Here is a 20,123-nt window from a genome sequence, read left to right as displayed (position 1 = left end):
GGCACATTTACGCTGTATGTTCACTGTGACTTTTAATTTTATTTTGAAAAATTTCTCGAAAACAAAAAGTACGGAAGAGGATTAGGGCCACCGAAAAAACAAAAAGAATTCTGACTTTAATTTCAGAACTCTTTCTTTTTTTTCCCGGTGGCCCTAATCCTCTTCTGAGATTAAAATCAGAATTCTGATTTTAAAGTCAGAATTCTGAGATTAAAATCAGAATTCTTTTTTTTTTTTTTTCGGTGGCCCTAATCCTCTTCTGTAAAAAAGTGTTAAAATATATACAATTTTAAAAAATGTAAATATTGGATTTAAAAAATGTGTTTCAGTCTAACAAAAGCTTACCAGAATTTAATTTTGACAATATTTAAATGAATCTTAATTGAAACTTTGTAATTGAGGTATTTGTGCATATATACAGTATTTTTGGTTAATTAAATTAAAAATATATATTTTTTGCTTGTTTGGCAGCAAAACAAAAACAAACATGACTTCTTACAACCATTTTTTAAATGAAAAATGCTGAAAAAATGAAACATTATCAGGCCCCGTTGTTGAAAAATCTGTATTTATTAATGATTTACAAAAGGCTAAACATGAAACCATTTAAATGATTCAGTTCATTTTGAAACCTAGAGGGAGAAGTCGAGGAGGAAATGCTTGTAGTGATTCTACAGGTCGGTTACTAACAGCATTTTATCTCATCGTCACGTAGAATCAGTTTCATCTCCAGTCAATGAAAAAAAATAAGATCCGTTCACACAGGATGGAGTCACTCAGAGTTTAAAGCTCAGCTGAAGAGTGTCGACACTTTGGGAAACCGTTTACTATGTGAAACCGTCACGTTTCGCTGAAGCTCTCTGTGAAAAAAGATTACCACAGTCAAGAGGTCCCAAATATTATCCACTTCTCTGGAATAAAAAGGTCTGCAGATACAGAGTAAATACTAAAATATGTGCATGTATGTTTTACTTTTTCCTACAAGGTTTGAAATAAATACCTGTAAAGCAAACAAGCATTCGAAGAGAAGCTCTTCTTCCTTTACTAATATTGTGAACACTAATCACATTTCGAGTGGAAGTGTTTCTGAATTGAATTTGGGGAACAAATCAAATTAATTTCACACAACTCGGCAAAAAACTACCTTTAAAAGAACCTAAAACTCAACATTCGGAAACCAGGTGGGGAGGGAGGACACTGAAAACGAGAGGTTTGTTGGGTTTTCTGAATTGAAAATTCAAAGTTAATCACGGAAGCGTTCCGGTTTTCTTTAGTTTCCTGGAAGGTTTCCACAGTAGTAAAAAGAGACAGTTATGGACCGGAATATTTACAGTAAAGTTGTGCACTTACAGACCCCTTTACCATCCTCCAGTTCCTCTTAAGACGTCACAAAAACGAAAGAAATCCGCTCTCTGTCGCTACCGAGTGAAAAAACAGTGTTTCCTCTCATTGAGAATTTAATCTTTAAAATAAAAAAAACCCCGATAAAATTAATAAAATATGTTTCTTTCTGCTGGCAAGAAGGAACTGAAAGAGAAAACAACAAAAAAAGAGAGTAAAATATGATAAAATTGTTCATATTTCAGGAAGCTATTTAAAAAAAATTTAAACGACAATAAATCTTTCTAAATCCCCCCAAGAACCATTTTACAAACAAAAATATATCCCCCGTTTGTTGTGTTTCTCTAATCAGATATAATTAAAACTTTTTTACAGTGCTTCATTATTATGTAGCTGATAGACTTGGACGAATCTGAAACTAGAACCGTCTGCCATGTTCCAACGATACCGCTACGTCATAAAAATAAAAGGTAAATGGTCCAGTTATCTCGAAATAAAAATCAGAACCGGTAGGAGGCTGTCAGTGGTACTTAGAGCGCCGCTTTGCTCCATCTGGACGTTTCCCAGGACCTCCTTAAGGTGGATTTAAGGCGGCGCTGGGTAGCCTACTGCTTGGTGTTGAGCTCGTTCTCCAGTTCCATCAGTTTCCGGGAAGCTTTGACCTTGTTGGAAACCTCTTTCCCCTGAGAGAAGAGGCGCTGGCGCTCCTTAAAGGTCAAACTCTCCGGAGCGTCGCTGGGGATCGAATTCTCCTGCTCCTGACTGACCACAGACACAAACACACAATGAGAAAAACTCGTTTTCAACACCAGAGCTACAGAAAAGCTGCTGCAGTGTCTCTGTGACGCCACCAGGGGGCGATCAATACCAACCAATTTTTAAAGGGCGGATGTTTTTTTTTCAGTTAAAAATTACTCATGGCATTTTAAAAACAAAAATGTTTTTACCTACTCAACAAAAAACTCAAACTGAACTATTTATATATATATATATATATATTAGATTTTTAAAAATATTTATATATAATTTTTTTTGTAGATCACAAACTTTAAATGTTTTTTCTATTTATTTTGTGCTCAATTTGAAGAAAACTGAAAAATATTTAATATGTTTTCAGCAATAAAAACAGGATCTATGTCAGTGGTCATTTGAAAACACTTGCTGTATTTAGACCAGTTTTAATACAGCAATTAAAAGCAGATTTAGGGCGATCAATACCAATAAATAAAAAAGGTGGGTATTTTAATGGCATTTTTATAAACTAAAATAGTCAAAAACAATTATTTAAACAAACAAAGCAAGAACCATTTTAACTAAACAAAAAGATTCTGTGTTTTTAAGGTAAAAAATGTCCTTTTTTTTTAGATAACTTATTATTTCGGGCTTGATTTGAAGAAAAACTGAAAAATATTTAATCTTTTCCCAACAATCTTATTTTCTTATCTTATTCTATTTACCCAGATACCAGAAATTTTAGGATTTTAAAAAAAACTGGAACATTTTTTTCCAGATAATCTCCGACTCTGAAATCCCCCCATAAATTTGACCCAACCTCCAGCCAGTAGAGGGCAGAACACAACTCTGTTTTCAAATAGTTGGAAGAAAAAAAATCTCAATTTGAATAGTCAGGCAGTTTCATTGTAAATCAATCAAATGGTATAATATATATTTTGCTTATTAACGCGTTTACAGCTTACAGTTTGTTCTTGGAAAGACGACGTAATGCTCACCTCTTTGTCCATTTGTCTCGTGGGTCGTTGTAGAACTCTCCTGATCCTACAACTCCTGTCGAGTTTCCAGTGTGCGAGTTAAACCCTGTTGATGTTCGGGCGCCACGCAGCAGACACACAAACAAAGCAGCACAACATGAGTCAGCATTCACGGAGGAACTGAAGCTATCTGAGGTGGAGGCTGCTGGGTGATGGCTGAGAGACTCTGATTATTTTTATTTTTAAAAACTCTGAGCTGAGACCCAGCAGCCTCTCCATACAATCTCTATTTTGTTATTTTTTCCCACAGACCGCTTTGAGCAGAAAAAAGAGCAGCGTTGAGAAGCATTAAGGCAGAAACATTCAGATTTCTCCAGGCAGGAAGAGGAGCAGTAAGAGCGCCGGCCGATCCAAAGCAGGAAAACGGTCTGTGGAAGCGTGGGCCGGGATCTGAGGTCGGGGTCACCCTTATTGTGCAACTGGTGACCCCGACCCGACACCGCTCAGGAGCTCAGCTCATGTGTCCCTGTGTCTCAGCAACGACCGCCGCGATGGCCTCACTTTTAAGCGGGAAAAACACCAAAACCAACCATTTCACAGAATAAGCTTTGTTTTTTTTTTAAGTCTAAAGCCACAAACTGAAAGGTTCTTTAGGCGTCTAATTAAAATCGGATTTCTTTTCTCTACCTCAGAAGATGACAATGAGCGCAACTTCCTTCTTCACGAAATGTAAACAACAAGGGAGTGGCATCAGATTTTTTCTCTTTTGAGCCATTTCTCCTACTATTGCTAAACCCGCGCTTGTTTTGGTTGCATTTACCCAGAATGCCCTGCGCTGTAGTCCACTTCCTGTTTTTGGAGCGGTCTCTGATTCACCTGTCGTTCACAAATGCATTTGAACCACACCAGAGTTCACTTGAACCGAACAAAGACCTAATTTTGTGGGCAGACTAGAGTTCAAGTGCGCATTCACATCTCCCCAAACGAACCAGAGCTCGATTAAAGCGAACTGAACCTAAAAAAGAGTCGGCATTTGACAGACATTTCACCTCGAGTCTTTTGAAGCACCGGTTCTGCTTGACCTCACTCAGATTCTGGCTGTTTTCGTGAGGTTTCTGCACAATAAACGTTCACAAACTACACTGAAAGAACATCCCTGCTTCCTTTTCTGGATCTCCATCCAGTTTCACAACAAAAGGTTCAGTTCAGCAAGTATAAGAGTGAAACCCACAGTGTTGGTTTTGGTCTTTTTTATGACAACTGGAAAAACAGTGAAATATGCCAACCACTTCCTCTTTAGAGAACAAAAAATGTTGGGATTTTCCAGCTGAAACAACATTTAGTTTTACTGCTTCAACCTGAGAGCAGGAAGCTTTCAGAGAAACAACGGATGAATCTTAATAACTCCGGTTTTTACTCCAGAAGCAGCTCCCTCCACACCCAGAGGTACTCCTGGTAAAGATGTGGACATTTCCTCAAAGTAAACTCATCTTTAATTGCAATGGCAAAGGTTCCCTACAGTGTTTAAGAAAAATGTTTGCATTTTGGGAACCATTTCTGTTTTGATTTGACCAAATGTTTTATCCTCTTCAAAGACCCAATTCTAGTTCTTCAAGGTGTTTACATGTTTCGTGGACTGGGAGGAAGCGTTTGACCTTGATACGTTAGCTTCCTGTGTGACCAATGAGAGATTGGACAACAATGCCGGCATTAAATCCGACTTGTTTTGGTTAGAGTTGGACTGCCCCAATGTTGGCCTTTGTCATTGATTCTGCTCATAACAGTCCAGGACAAAATTACGAGGCCCAGCAAAGGTGCTGAAGGATCCGTTTTGGTGGTCTCCACTTTTCCACAGTGAGACGCATGAGAATCAGCACCTCCAAGTCCGAGACCATTGACTTGTGCCAGAAAAGGGTGGAGGGTCTTCGCCGGCTTGGGGACAAGATCCTGGCCCAAATGGAGAAGTTCAAGTATCTCAAAGTCTTCTTTATAAAAGAGCGAAAAAAATACATTGATAGGCAGATTGTTACAATGACAATCTCAATTTACCAATCAATCTACGTTCAATAAACTCAGCTATGGTCACAAGCTTTGGGTAGTGACCAAAAGAACAAGATACAAGCAACTGAAATGAGTTTCCTCCACAGGGTGTCCTGTCTCGCCCTTAAAGGCTCTGCAGGCCAAACGGTCCAAATCAGTCACTAAACGGAAGCAGGAAAAACGTTCATCCTCATCCGGCCGTGTTTGTAGCACTTTTAAAGGTTTTAATTAATAAACCGGCTGCAGATACGAGAAAGTTTAGGAGATTTTGTTTTAGCCATTTTTTGACTATATCTGCGCTATATTCTCATTTCCACAAGACAAAAAAAATGAGCAAGATCAATAAAGTATGTTTAATTTAAAGAGCAGTGGTACCCAAACTTTTTGCCAAAACTGGCAAATCTAAACTGCTGGGCACAAAATTAATTAAATTCAACCAAATTTTTCTGACTGATGTTCTGTACATCATTAAAGAGGCTACCTGAATTAACGGCTTCAGGCTGTTGACTTCTTACAAGGAAAAAAGACCATTTCCAATGTTTTTAGTTGAGCAGTTGTTTTCTATTTTGTAGGCCAAATTTTTTTACCATGTTTGACTTGGTAAGGGGCCAAACAAAATAATTTGAAGGACCATAAATGGCCCCAGGGCCACACCTTGAACACCCCTGTTAAAACAAACTAAAACTTACTCAAAATAAATTTCAGTGGACAAAGTCTTTTCTCACATCTTTACCAGGGCTGCAAATAAACACAGATGTCGTTTTGCGCCGGACTTTAACTCTACATGTTGGGTTTGTGCTCCAATGCAATAAAAAGGCGGGCCGTTTGGGACCGTTTCCATACAGACACAGCGACAAATGGTGAACCCAAACACATTCATCCAGCTGGCAGCTCCTCAGCTCCATCCCCCTCCCAAAAAAAAAACCCAACGCAAAAACGAGCCCTCACATTCCTCAGCTGAGCCAAAACAGATGAAATTTACTCTGTGGAATCCGACCTCTTGTTCTTTTTCCCATTTTATTAAAGTCACAGTCGAGCTTTCGGAGATGCCAGCTCAGTAAAACAATAACATTTTTCTTTTATTTTTTGCATTCAGTCCAGCAGGGGAAAAGCCGGAGGCTCAGGTGTTGATAAATCACCTGAACCTGCAGCAAAGCCCTCTGGGAGTTGTAGTCAGGTTTTAATGAAGCTGCAGCGACAAAAGCGACAGTTGAAAAGGAAGGACAGCAAAAAAAGGAGAGCTGAAACTGACGAGTAGTTTTGGGGGGAGCAAATTAACTAGAAAAGAAAAGGAGGAGGAGGAGGAGGAGGAGGAAGAAGCTTCGCAGAGGCAGTAAAAAGCAATAGACATCAAGCCAGTGACTGAGGTGAGCTGCTGGCAGCCAGCGTGCAGCGCCGTGCTGTGATTCGTTTCTGAAGCATGCAGATTTGATTTGTTGGGTGGGGGAAGGGTGGTGCTGGGGGGAGGGGGTGGGGACATTAGTGAGATGATTTTGCTTAATGAGTGCAACATGAAGTGTGTCTGAGGTCTCAGGTGTGTGATGAGGTGGAGGTGGATCGTGTTGGAGGTGCAGGCAGGAACCGAATCAGGACCTCAGGTATGGATTCAGAGGCTTTTAATTCTGCGTTTGTCTGAGCGTGTCGAGAGTTTTTCCTTCAGCTTCACTTTCTGAAATTTAAGTGTTGCATATAAATTTGCGACATGATATAATAAAGCCAAATATACAACAAAAAAGAGCATTAAATAGTTTTTTTTTTGACGTTGTGAAGTACACTAAAAAAACAAAATCTGACCGAGTATTTTTATCTAATTTCTAGTGCAAACTCTCAAAGTACAATTGAAAAAAGAAAAAATTAACTCTAGTAACTTTTCAGCAAGATATGAGTTCGTTTCAAATCAATAATTCCTGAATACTGATGAAAAAGTACTAGTTAGAAATAGACAGAGACATTTGAACTTACAACATGGGAAAAATGTATTGAATAAACCAAAACAGCAGCCATTTTGTTAAACATTCGTCTAGTTAAATTTCAAGTTAAAATGCTAAACAATCTCAGACAAAGGCAAGTTTTCACTGCTGCTGCATTTATATGAAATCATTTTAATTACTGAGTTAGAGATGGGTGTGAAAAGCCAAATCTCCTTCCCTTTAAAGCAAACATTGCTAAGCAGAGCCGAGGGGCAGGAAGTGGAGGCAACTCCTCCATCCCTGTTCCCACCAAGCAACCAACCAGACAGAAAGGAGGCGGCGAGCGACAACACCAACAGTACTATGATTGGCCTCAATCGTCTGTACCAAACGAGGTGGCGTGATTATCGATTGCTTTTTTTTCTGTTCGAAGAAGGGGGGGGCGATCGGAGGAAGATGAGGAGAGGGAGTGGGAAAAAAAATCACCGAGAAGGAAAGAAGGTGTTCAAACTGGGGCTGCAGCTAACGATTATTTTAATAACCGATTATTTGATCGATTATTCTGACGATTAATCAAATTTAAAAAACTGGACCATTCTGCAGATTTTTTATTTAACTACTTAAGGTTATTTTATACAATAATAGAAATGCATAAAAATGTTAATGCCTAAAACGCAGTAATACAGAATTCCTTCAATAAATGTCTGACTGTTATTTTTCGGATTAACAATTAATAACTGGACAGGAAAACCGACTTTTTATAGAATTTGAAGCTAAAACTACAGATAGAAGTTTTTTTTTTTCATCTTAAATGCAAAATTTATACATTTTGGCCAGTTTTGGGTCATTTATTGCTTCATTTCAGTAATCTCTTCACGATTAATCATTTCAGCCTTAATATGTTTATTTTTTTTTTTTACAATTTTGACTTAATTACGTCTCAGAATGATAATTTTTCAGCAATATCACCTTTATTAAATGTATACTCCAATTAATCGCTTACTAAATTAGTTGACTATTATTTCAGTGATTGATTAATCACGATTAATTGCATCAGCCCCAATACGTTTTTTGTACAATTTTGGAAAATTGTTCCTCTGAGTATGACAATCTTCCTACAATTGGTCTTTTTTCAGTCTGTATTCTCCAATGAATGATTAATCGATTACTAAATTAATTGATTATTTCAATAATCGATTAATCACAATTAAGTCAATTAATCGATTATTCAGCCCTAGTTCAAACACAAAAACAATCTGATTGGCTTAAGGAGAGACGAAGGGATTCCCACAAACAAAAGTAAATTAAAGTGAACGATGAAACGTTGGACAAAATCTAGACAAAGACGTAAAAGAGGGAAAATCTAAGAGCTGAAAACCATGAAGGGTAGGAAATGACAGATGAGTGGATGGAGGAGGTGGTGTGGGAGTTTAGAGGCGCCTGGCTCCTCGCTCCTCTCCCCGGCTCTACCTTTATAGCTTCCTGGTGGGGGGGCGGAGCTGGGTTTGGCAGGAAGGGGGGGGCCTGTACTGTTGGAGTTGTTGGCTGGCGGCTGGAATGAGCCAGACAGGAAGATGCCATCAGAAAGAGGGCGGGGCTTGCGCGCAGTGGGCGGCGGCTGAGGCCGGCTCTGAGTGGGCGCGGCGGAGGCCGGGAGGTCGCCGTACGACTTCCTGGTCGCCGACAGCTTGGCCTGACCTGATTGGCCGCCGCTCCCTGCCGAGTAGGCTTCCTCCTCATCTTCGTCGTCGCCCGCGTACGAGACGAATTTGGCTGTGTAGAGCGTGTCGGGCGAGATGACCTGTGTTTTGAGGTAGGAGGTGTTTCTCTGTGGTGGGGGCGGGGGGGTGTTAGTAGGGTTGTGGGGGGCGGGGGGGTTGTAATCCCGAGGCAGCGGGGGCCGATACAGACCGGCCGGCTCATCGGGCGTCAGCAGCTTTCTCTCTGCTTCCTCGTGCTGCCGCCGCCGCTCGGCCTCCAGACGTGTGTAGTACTCCTCCTCCTGTCTCCTCTGGGGGAGGGATAACCTGTTAGTAAGCTCCGCTCTGATTGGCTGCCACCAACACTGGATGCTAACACGCTAATTAGCTAGAGACACAGCTAGAAGCTATTCAACAAGCAACCACCCACCTCTCTGTGACTCGCTTTGACAAACTAACCGTAACTCAACACGTCAGGAAACGCCACACAGGCGACGGTCCAACATTGAGGGCCTCAACTGGGACATTTTATAAAAAACTACCTGAGTTTTTCCTCTAAAGTTTTAGCAAGTCAAATTTAAGACTTTTTAATGCCACGTTGAATGAAATTTAAGACAAAAAAACTAAATATAAAGTATTGTTGGAGGTAAAAAGCAAAAACTGAAATCTCTGGGGTGAATTTGTGTTTTTGCAGTGTGGGTAATTTTAGCATTTCAGTTAAAGTTAGAATAGCAGCTATTGCTAGTTGTTGTTTACCAACATGTTTTTGGAAGCAGCTTAGCTAATGCTAGCAGATAAGCAAACACTAACCTATCGGCTCGCTGTAGCTTTGAAGGTAATGTTCCCTAGTAGTAGTCTTTTTGCTAATTACAGCATATTGATGAAAAATATGTAAATGCCTGTAGTATATGATGTTTGCTACTGATAGCAATATGCTACTGCTAGGGCTTCTGAGAATGTTGGCAGCTTTTAAGTAAAAGTCTTGATTTTTTAAGGTTTATTGTTTAAAAAAAAAAGAAGAAAAAACCGGTTCCAGATTCTTAATGGATCTTAAAACATGAAGGGAAAGAATATTAGATTTAATCAACTGAAACTGACTGGACAGAATGTGGCACTAATTTAGTCAAGAAACTGATTTATTTTCAAATATATATACATATTTATTTATGTAATTTATTGGACAAATTCCTGACTTCATCTTTCGTTTCAGCTTTGAAGTGTGTAAATGTGAAGAAACTTTCCCCAAAGAGGCCCCCGAGTTGGACCTACAGTCGACCCTGACCATCAAATACATCCAAGAAAAGTCCTGAAACTTGATAAAAAATGTTTGGATAAAAGGTTCTAATCCAACTCCTACCAGACCCACCGGGTCGTTCCCTCCCTCTCTACATCTTTGCTTTGTTCGATCAGGCTATATGTAGCGGATCTCAGTTTACATTGTGAGGTTTTGCGGGTTTTTCTTCCAGCCCACCCTGACTCCTAGCATCTTGACTTCAGAGGACGAAGCTACGCTGGTGGGGGAGAGATTTGGATTTCAGGGTCAGCTCCGGGTCTGATGTGAGATTATCTTCCGTCTCATGTGGCGAGGGTCGGATCCGATCTGCCTGGACAGTTCGGTCTGAAGAACCTGGGAGGGATTAGCAGCTGTGTGGGCTCTGGGTTTATGAATATGTTGGGCACGGATGAGAGAGGCGATATTAGATTCTCTAAATGTGTGTGAGGTGAAAGGTTTGGGGAAAATGTTTGTTGGAGAGTGGGCTGCATTCCCTAAACACACGTTTGGATGCTGGATGGAATGGGAATTAAAAAAAATACTAACAAAATTAAAAACTCAGCTCTCCCCCTGAGAAAACTGAAACAACTGCACCTTCCTGACAACAACATGATGGGAAAACTCATGCTTTCTGGTGGGTGGGAGCACAAAACACGACAGAGCAAAACGTCACAGAGGGTGGGAATGCTCAGGATGACAACATGCAACTTTAATAACAAACAGCATTAAAATACAAAAAAACCCAAAATAAATTAGATTTCTACCAGAAAATTATGCTTTTAAATAACCAGCGATCTCATCATGGTGAAACAACAAAACATGGACGACATTTGTTACAACAAGCAGCACAAATGTGGATGATGGTATGAAACCAAACCGCTGGTTATTCAAAAACAAAAATATCTTATCAACTTAAAAGGGAAAAAAAGGCTGATTATACGATTGCTGCACACTTTATGTAAAAAAATTATTTCTGTTAAAAAAAACAAACACTTAAAAATATTGGACAGAATAAGGAAAAAACCTAAAATATTTCTGAAAATTAACATTTATTTCAAATATTTAAATAACAAGTGTGCATAAGTAGAGGATGTTTGAAACTACAAGAATTAGACCAATGCCTTTAAATTATTCCCATATTATCAGTAATATAAGAAAGATTTGATTTAAATAAACAAACTGCAGTGCCATCACAATCAGCTGTCCAGCATGAGGGGCATGGGAGTATGGCAAGACATTTTACAATTTAAAAAGAACAAAAACAAAAAGCTCTATTTCCCATTTAAATTACAGAAAAACTTAAATATACCAATTTCAACTACATGCAATGTTTATTTAGATAAAAATAAATGGAAGAGTGCAGCTGAAAAGGAACGAATGGAAAAGTTTCTGTAACTTTAAGTCTTTAATATTGTGCATTTTGTTATTAAGCAAGACATTCCTTTCACCACAGTCATTAACATTTATAACAGGGGTGTCCAAAGTGTGGCTCGAGGGCCATTTAAGGCTCTTGAATTAATTTTTTTCAAGCCCTGGCCATAAGTCAAAACCAGTAAAAATTTGGCCGACAAAACAGAAAACAATTGCTGAACTAAAGATTTTGGACATTTACTTTTTGAAATTTGAATGCATTTTTTTAATGACAGACAAATGTAATAAAAAAATACTTTATCGTTGACTAGATAAATCATATCAAAATAGAGCATAAACAAGCAGATACTAGATTCTTATGTCAGCATAGTCATTGTGAAAGTTAAGAGAATGTAATACTGGTGAAATGTGGTTTGCTGCTATTGCATAAAACTGATTTAATTTAATCAAACTCACACTGGCAATTTAAAAACTTGTAATACTTCTAAGTTCATAGCTCGGAAACATCATAAATGTTAATGACTTGTGTTTCAGCTGCTTTCTGCTGAGTTCTCAGAGCAGTTTAGATTAAATACTTTCTTAAATACTGGATTTAACCACATTGGTCTAATCCCAGGAATTTCAAAGAAAAATCTTAAAGTTTTAAACGTCCGTAATCTTTAAACAAACATTTTCTCAGACAGACGAACCAACCTTTTCCTCCGCCTCTCTCTTGACTCTCTCCTCCTCCCTCCACCTCCTCTCTTCCTCCTGCTTCACCCGCTCCTCCGCCTCCCTCTTCCGAATCTCCTCCAGCTGCTGCTTGCGCCGCCGCTCCTCGTCCTGCAACTGGTTTTTCACACACAGACACACACACCACGCCATAAGGCAAACATGCAGACAGGGAAATAATTAGAACAGCAACAACCACCAAGTTCAAATCAAGCAATCTGAGATTATTTAATCTTGACTTTCTGGACGCTAACGTGAAGTAGCATGTTGCATAATGTCTCAATCTGCTGCTCCAGCACAGCAAAACCACAGAAACTCACACGTCCGACCATGCAGACACCAACATGCAGCAGCAGCAATCCAAACAAAGCAGCAGTAAAGCTCCAACGTTCAGGACTTCAATATGGAACATTTTTCTCAGAGAGCTGCAGAAATGCATTTAAACCAGTAAAAAATTAACAAACAGACCCGTTTCTTTTGGCTGGATGGCGGTTAAAGGGTCAGTTCAACCAAACTATAAATAGAGGAAACTTTCTTGCATCATGTGGAATAGAAAAGACAATAAAGTGAGCAAGTAAATGTTTAGTGAACTAACATCAATGAAAAAAACTGCAGATTTTTGCACATCATGAATATCCTACAAAATAGCTTGCTCTGATTGGTCAACTGTAAGCTCCGCCCACCAATCTGTACCTGCTACAAACAAATGTATTGGACAAAGTTTATATTAATAGTCACAAAAACAGTGCAACACCTTGAAAAATCTAAATAACTAAAGGGAGTTTTAACTTAAAGCTTTGGTATTGAGTATTTTTGTTAAGAATTATATTCTTCCAAATTTTAATTCTTTAATTTAAGCCATTTTCATTACATTTTTATTTATCATGAATTGAATTTTATTAAAGTAAAATGGCAAAAATGCTACAAATATATTCAAACAATTAAAAAAAATAAAATAAAATATTTTAAAATAAAATTTTACTAAACATTAAACTGTATAAAAACTAAAATGAAACTTTATTCAGGATTAGTTCCAGTTCTCTTTAATTTTTAAGCAAAATACAACATATTTGTTATGTTTCTTACATTTTTAATTAATTTTATTAAAGTATGAAAAATGCATCAAATGTGTAATCTACAATATAAATGTGAAAATAATATTTATTAAAAAAAAAATAGAACTATAAAAAATACACTTAAGCTTTATTCATAATTTGCATTTTTAAAAATTCAGTTATATGTTTAATATTTATTGAATATAAAACTAAATATGGCATACATTTGTGTTATGTTTCTTACATTTCTACATATTATAAATTACACTTTATTAAAGAAACTTTGTAAAAATGCAAGAAAAAGAAAAATTCAAATGGAAAACTTTTTTAAAAAATACAAAAAATGTGAAAATCAAAGTCTGTCAACTCACAAACTAAATAAAACTATAAAAATATAGAAAAGAAAAGAAAACTTTTCTCAAACTTTTTAAATTAACAGATTTCACTATTCTCGGTATTAATCCTGATGATTTTTTCTGTTTGTGTGGTGGAATGTGAGCGTCCAGGCAGAAGTCTCTCTCACCCCCTGCAGGTTTTTGTTAGTAAAACATGAATTAATTAAATTTAACCTTGCGGTTGAACAGACCCCTTAGAGAAAACGCTCAGCCAGTCGTGCACAAACAGATGGAGAAACAGAAAGATGAAGAGATGGATTCAGGGACAGCACAACGACATGATCCTCATGCATGGGTCTCCATCGGATGAATCCAGCCATGCAGGTTCTCCCTCCATATTCACTCAAAACAAACACCACCAGCAGCAGCTTCTAGGCCTTTTTTTAAACCCAAACTTCCCCCAATTTTTCCCTCGTTTTTGATGTTTTGAGTGGACAAAGAGAAGGAGCGCTTCGACATCAAACATCCCAGAACCGGCTGCTCTTTAGCCCCCAATCATTCAAGCTAACCCCAAAGAAACAGCAGCTGTGGATATTAAAATATGTGAGGGGAGACAGAAAGGAAACGAGGGCAGGTGGGCAGCCGAGACAGAAAACAAGGAGTGATGCGAGGGCAGGGACAGGAAACGCGCCTTTAACAGGAAGAACATACCAAGTCTAGAACAGAGATAGCTGGGACAGCAGTCTGCTGCTGCAGAAGAAGAAGAGAATCAAGAGTAAGAGAGGCGGACAGAAAGAAAGAAAGAAAGAAAAGGAAGGAGGGAGGGAAAATACCAAAGTACTGAGAAAAACGTGAAGGAGTGGAGGAGATTTTATAAATTTAATAAAAAAGGGAGGAGCAAAATATGTAAGCAGAAGGAAGGGGAGGACAAACAGTAAAGTGAAAACATTATTGAAGCTCGTAAATTAGTGGTCATGGATTTGAAATATGTTAATTACCTAAACATAATTATATTTCTATTCTGTTCCAGGTTTATTTTGTAAGAATTTAGAGACTCAAGATAAGAGATTTTTTAATATTTTAAAAATCAAAAACATTAATTACATTTCTCCCTGCCAATTACTCACCTGGTTAATTAAATGTTAAATAAAACAATAAAAACTGTATAAATTATTGATTTGGGATGGAAATAATTTTCATGATTTTGGTTTTTCTTCACATTCTGGCACAATTTGGTGTCACGGCTTTGAAGGAGCTGCATTATTTAGGCTTTACATGCTTCAAAAATCTATTTAAAAAAACATTTTTGGGGCTTAAATGTCTATTTATCTAGTTCTTAAGTTGTAGATCAAAGGGTATTTAAGAATTGTTCTTTATCTATATAAAAATATATCAACTAGTTTAGTTTTTGCTTCCTCTTGTGCATCTTTCATTAGAGTTATTTGCACAAAAAGTCAATTTTTACAGAAAAAAAATTTAATAATGCAAGTCAAACTTTAAAAAAAAATCTTAACTGAATACTATTTCTTTTCACTATTTTCTATACTGAACATTTGACTTGTTCTCTAAAAACTGTAACACAGTGAAGGTTTATAAAAGAAAAATAAATGAATAAAAAAGGAACAGTCATAGCAAGTTTGAAATATTTCAGGATATTACTGTTAATTTTACAAAGGCTGAGGCAGTATGCATAAACAGTGTATGGAAAAACAAATATTTCTGAACCTCACTGAAGCAGGGAAGAAGCAGCTTATCCGAGGCATTGATTAACTAATCATCAATAAGTTTGATCGCCTCCTTAAAAGTTCAAATTTAACTTTAATAAGCTAGCTTGTTTTTAGGAAGAAAGTAATTTTTCCTAAAGGTTGGTGTTTGCAACTGAATTAACCAAACAAAATCTGGACCAATTTCTAATTGTTTAACAGTCAAACACGGCGTTGGCGGTATGGTGATGTGGGCTAAAGTGAGTCAACCACCAATATGTGAGGTAATCCATCTTCAAATATATTTCAAAAACATTTTAATTATCCCAAAGGGAAATGACATGTAACTCAAAGAGTTGGAGCAGATCTCCTGTAGCAGTCAGTGCTGCAACAAATCTGAAGAGACCTCTGACTGAAAACTGTATCATGACTGTAACAACATGCTAACAGTGCAATTTCCAGGCTTCAGGGACAATGTTTAAAAAGTAAAATGTCCTACATGACATCATCAGATGTTACCAAGCAATGCTAATCCACCTCATTTGCTTTTGCCACATCTTTTTAAAATCTCCATCAGGCCGTTTGGTTAGAAAGCAGGCAGAAAAAATAAATATATATATATATATATATAGTAGAAAAAAATAAATAAAAAGAGAGATGCTAAAGTAGGGGATATAACTGATGCAGTAGATTGTTTGACTTTTCTAGGATTTGGGGTCACAGTTCAGGTATCGTTTGCTTTACAGATGTGTATAAATACCTTGTTGCTATGGTTACGCACCATAACAACTGTCTGGAAGTTAAACACTAAAAACAAGTCGACCCTAAACCCAAAACTGGTTAATCGAAAGCGCTATAATTCCTAAAAACACATCAGCAACTCTACGACAGCAATGGCTGTAAATGGCCCAGTCAAAGTCCAGATTTCAACCTTCTTAAATAATTAAATATCCACAACTGAATTGAAGCAAGAATGTAGAGAAGAATTAATCCAAACAAGGTAACAAGATTATCTTTCCACACACTGTTCCTGCATTTCATCTTTAGCTGTTAAAAAACTTTAAAAAATTTTCTGTTTAATTTGGTTCAAACTGGATCAAAATCCCTGGTGGTGTTGGGTGCAAGGAAGCCGACTAGCAGAACCGCTGCCCTCCTTCCTGCCCATACCCGGCCATCCACCCTTCCAGCCAATCAGTTTTAAGCAATGCAGCATGGCGAAGCGATGACAGAAGCATGTTGCAGATGCACACTGCGCGACATTCACGGCGGAGGAACCGGTTTCCTCCTCTAGCGACTGAAAAGGCGGTTCTGTTTTTCTCCCCATCAGCCTAATTTTCCCGCGACTCGCCCTTCCTCGAGCGCAGAGCTGCAGATTTATTTCTGGACTCTGAGCTGATGGGTAAGGCGGCTTGAAAAAAACAGAAGTCAGGTTTAATACTGCCAGAAAGCCTGCGCACATGACAGAGTGGGACCTCTTCCTCCAAGACAAAATCTTGCTTTCCGCCATGTTGAAACATGGCGACCGACTGTTCGTCTGTCCTTACCCTGGCTCTCTTCTCGGCCTCCAGCCTCTGCATGATCAGCATGGCGTCCATGTCCTCATCGTCCTCCTCCTCCTCGTCTTCGTCGCTCTGTTTGGACTCCTGCAGTCGCTTCTGGAACTGCCACTCCAGCATCAGCTTCCGGAGTCGGTCGCTTTCCTCCGCTGTTCGCTCTGGTTTCGCCTGAGAAACAGCAAGAATTTGAAAACAGGACCTTTGAAGTGGGGAAAAAAACTCCAAGCTGGATAAACTTGAACTTTTTAACAGATTGTGACAAATTTATGGTCTACACAAAACATGTTCATTATATTTCTTTGCACAAAATCATTCTTAGATAATCTGATTTTCATCTGCTCTGCTATTATATAATAATAATAATTTAAATCCAAATAAGATGCTGATGGCCACGCCCCCAAAACTAAACATTTACTCTCACACGTGAAAATGGCTGCAAACAAATGTGGAGTTACACAACTGTACATCTTTGAAAAGCAGAAGTGGAGCCTCCTGCACAACCAACAAGAATGGGGTAAGTGGTTTCTGGATGGTAAGTCAACAGCAAAACACTCGTCTTTTCCAGCAGCCATTATACAGCGCGTACAGTGGGTAAAACCAGCTGATAAAATGTGCTGGAACTCAGTTTGGGGTTGCTAGGTAACGGGCAGAACTTTGCTGGGGTTGCTAGGTAACTGCGCAGTGCCTATGGAACGTGACTTAAATTTAAGACTTTTTAAGTAAAAGACATAATGAGGGATGCTTCATTGGTCTCTGAATTATTTTTCTCATTAATGTCAAAAATGTTTATTGGAATATTTTGAGTTGCTTGTTTATTTTCATCTATTAAAATCACTTAAATAAATAAAACCAACAACTGAGACAGGAAAATATTGTGTTTTTTTTTATTTAGCTAAACACAATAACTGTTGCCCAATAATTCTCCAATATGCTTCTTAAAACATTTTAGATTTACAGAGAGCGCTGCAGTTGGGGATTAACAATAATAATCAAAAGTCATTTTTACCTGAAGCTCCTGGATTTCTTTGTCCAGCAGATCCACGATGTGGAGCTGCTGCTGCTTCTCGGCCTTCTCGCGGGCGTCTCTCTTCCAGGGATCCGGAGACAGGCTGTCGCTGGTGGACAGCTCCTCCTTGCTGATGGTGATGTACTGCAGGTCGCGCCGCTCGATGGTCCGCGGCTGCTGCTGTGGAAGCAGCTCCCTGATCACCGTGTCCATGGCTGCAAACGTCCAACAGGGTTTAAATGATTCGCTTTACAGATACAAATCTGAAAACTTGTGGCCAAACGTGGAACGTTTTCAAGGGAGACTAAACCTTTAATAATAGGAATCAATTCAGAAAACAAGGAAGGGTTTTTAAAGATTATATTTTTCACAAATGGGCTCCTTGGGTTGCCACTGCCGCCATCTTGTTTTACAGCTTCTTTTTATTTGGACTTTGAATTTAAATCAATTCTGCAACAAAATATTAGGGCCAGACTACATCTTTGATTTTTGATGATAACAACAATATGGTCGTAAACTTCCAGAAAACTGTAAAACAGCTGAAACACTGAGTCTGTTTAGAGTTGCTTTAAATAAAACACTGACCAACACAGAGGTGTATAATTTTGGTGACTCATCTAAATGTAATGTTTGTTACATCCTGAGAAAAATAGTCAGAATTCTAAGAAATATAGAATTCTGAAAAAAAATAAAATTCTGAGAAAGTCAGAATTCTAAGAAAGAAAAAAAAGAGTCAGAAATTAATTTTAAAAAATGTTGGTGGCCCTAATTTTCTTCTGTACATTGTTGTGGTAAAAATGTGTCTTTTTTTGTGCTGATATTATGACTTTATTATAATAATAATTTCTCATATGCTGGCCCTAAAGCTCATAAAGGGGATTACCAAATAAAAAAAAACTTCTTGAAAATATTTTCTGTTATTTGTAATAATTTTTTTTTTTTAGAAAAATCACAATATTAAAACTGGATGTGGCATGAAAAAAAATTGCTGATTGTATTTTACCGGCAGAGTTGGCGGCGGCGGCGGGCGGCAGCACGGCGGAGCGCGGCAGGCTGGACAGCTTCTCCGGTCTGGAAGGTGGCGGTGGCGGCTGCGGCTGCGGGGCGTGGTAAGGCTGGGGTGGCGCCATGGAGGCCATGGGCGGCTGGTGATGAGGAGGAGGCATGGCTCCACCGTTGTTATGGGGCTGGACGGGCATGACTGGGTTGGCCCGGATCTGGCCCAGCTTCCTCTCCTGCTCCCTCCTCTTCCTCTCTCTGGTAAAAAAATAAAAATAAAACAAATAAACAAATAATAATTACCCCTATAAAATACCACAGCTAATTCCACCAACAACCTGCTAAATAGGAGAAAATAAGATTTTCTAAACTAATTATTGCTCCTTTCTGACCTTCATCATCTGCTAAAAGATGTAAATGTTATTAATTCGGATGAACAGTCAGGAGAGACTCATTTAAACTATTTTATCGTATTGCTGTAATTTACATCTTTTCGAATGAATGAAGAAAACAAAAATAATTGTATTTTATACGGAAAATTAATCTTAAACAAACATTAGCTGAACTTGAAGAGTTGAAAATTTTCCACTTTGTGCTCAGAAAATGTCAGTTTTTTTCTTGTAAATTTTATAAAGGAAAATAGCCTCACTTTAGTGATTTTTAAAATCATGATCAATCACAATTAATCTGATTAATCGATTCATCACAGTTAATCCATTACGATTATTCTGATTAATCCTTTCATAACGATTAATCGTTTCGGCTCTAGTTAATACTCTAGTAACTCGACCAGCTCTGGTCTGATGAACCAAACCCACCTTTCCTCCTCCAGCCGGGCTTTCTCCTTCTCATACCAGCGCTGCTGCTCCTCCCGTTTCCTGCGGTCGGCGGCTTGCTGGGCCGTCACCGGGCTGATGGTGGCGGGCGGCGGCGGCGGCAGCTCCGGTTGCGGATCGTAGGGGTCGGGGTAGACGGCAGGCGGTGGCGGCGGAGGAGGCGGCAGGTCGGAGCGGGACGGCGGCTGCACCGAGTGCGGCGGAACGATGTAAGGCGTGTTCGGCGTCTTCCACCGGCCCGGCCCGGTCTTCTGGTTCTGGCCCTTGTTTGAAGACGTGGAGGAAGCAGAGAAGTTGAGCTGCTCCTGGCTGGATGTCGAGGACTCCAGCGAAGAGGAAACCTGCGGCTGAGGCGTCCAGTGGTCCAGCGGAGCTCCTACACCTGAAGATAAACAAAACCAATAAAACATTTAAAGTGTTTATACTAGATGGACTTTCACTGTCCTTCATGTCCACGAGTCACCAAGATCAGGGATGGTGAGACTTGGCAAAGGTAGAGAGCTGAAACGATTAATGTGATTAATCGATTATTGACATAATCCTCAACCAACTTAGGAATTTATTTATCATTAACTGGA

General features: G+C 38.8%; 1 protein-coding gene across 13 annotated transcripts in view; it reads right to left on the bottom strand.

Moving 5' to 3' along the window:
- Positions 1-1,731: 1,731 nt before the first annotated feature.
- afdn (afadin, adherens junction formation factor) overlaps positions 1,732-20,123 on the bottom strand; it is a 104,942-nt gene continuing 86,550 nt past the window's right edge. For 5 of the 13 annotated variants that reach the window (XM_023347702.1, XM_023347703.1, XM_023347701.1 and 2 more), the window contains 9 exons: positions 19,528-19,927; positions 18,714-18,967; positions 17,711-17,925; positions 16,693-16,872; positions 14,157-14,195; positions 12,038-12,172; positions 8,699-9,011; positions 3,072-3,156; positions 1,732-2,103 (listed from right to left, as the gene is read on the bottom strand). In XM_023347702.1, coding sequence (XP_023203470.1) covers positions 1,947-2,103; positions 3,072-3,156; positions 8,699-9,011; positions 12,038-12,172; positions 14,157-14,195; positions 16,693-16,872; positions 17,711-17,925; positions 18,714-18,967; positions 19,528-19,927 — 1,778 coding nt within the window. In that variant the 3' untranslated portion in view covers positions 1,732-1,946. Of the gene's footprint in view, positions 2,104-3,071; positions 3,157-8,698; positions 9,012-12,037; positions 12,173-14,156; positions 14,196-16,692; positions 16,873-17,710; positions 17,926-18,713; positions 18,968-19,527; positions 19,928-20,123 lie in introns of those variants that run through there. The other 8 variants (XM_023347705.1, XM_023347714.1, XM_023347712.1 and 5 more) reach the window with 5 other exon arrangements.

The sequence above is a fragment of the Xiphophorus maculatus genome, chromosome 15 (assembly GCF_002775205.1).
Source record: "Xiphophorus maculatus strain JP 163 A chromosome 15, X_maculatus-5.0-male, whole genome shotgun sequence".
NCBI classification, from domain to species: domain Eukaryota; kingdom Metazoa; phylum Chordata; class Actinopteri; order Cyprinodontiformes; family Poeciliidae; genus Xiphophorus; species Xiphophorus maculatus.
Note: the sequence above shows the minus strand (reverse complement) of the source record. Positions and strands in the feature narration are given on the sequence as shown.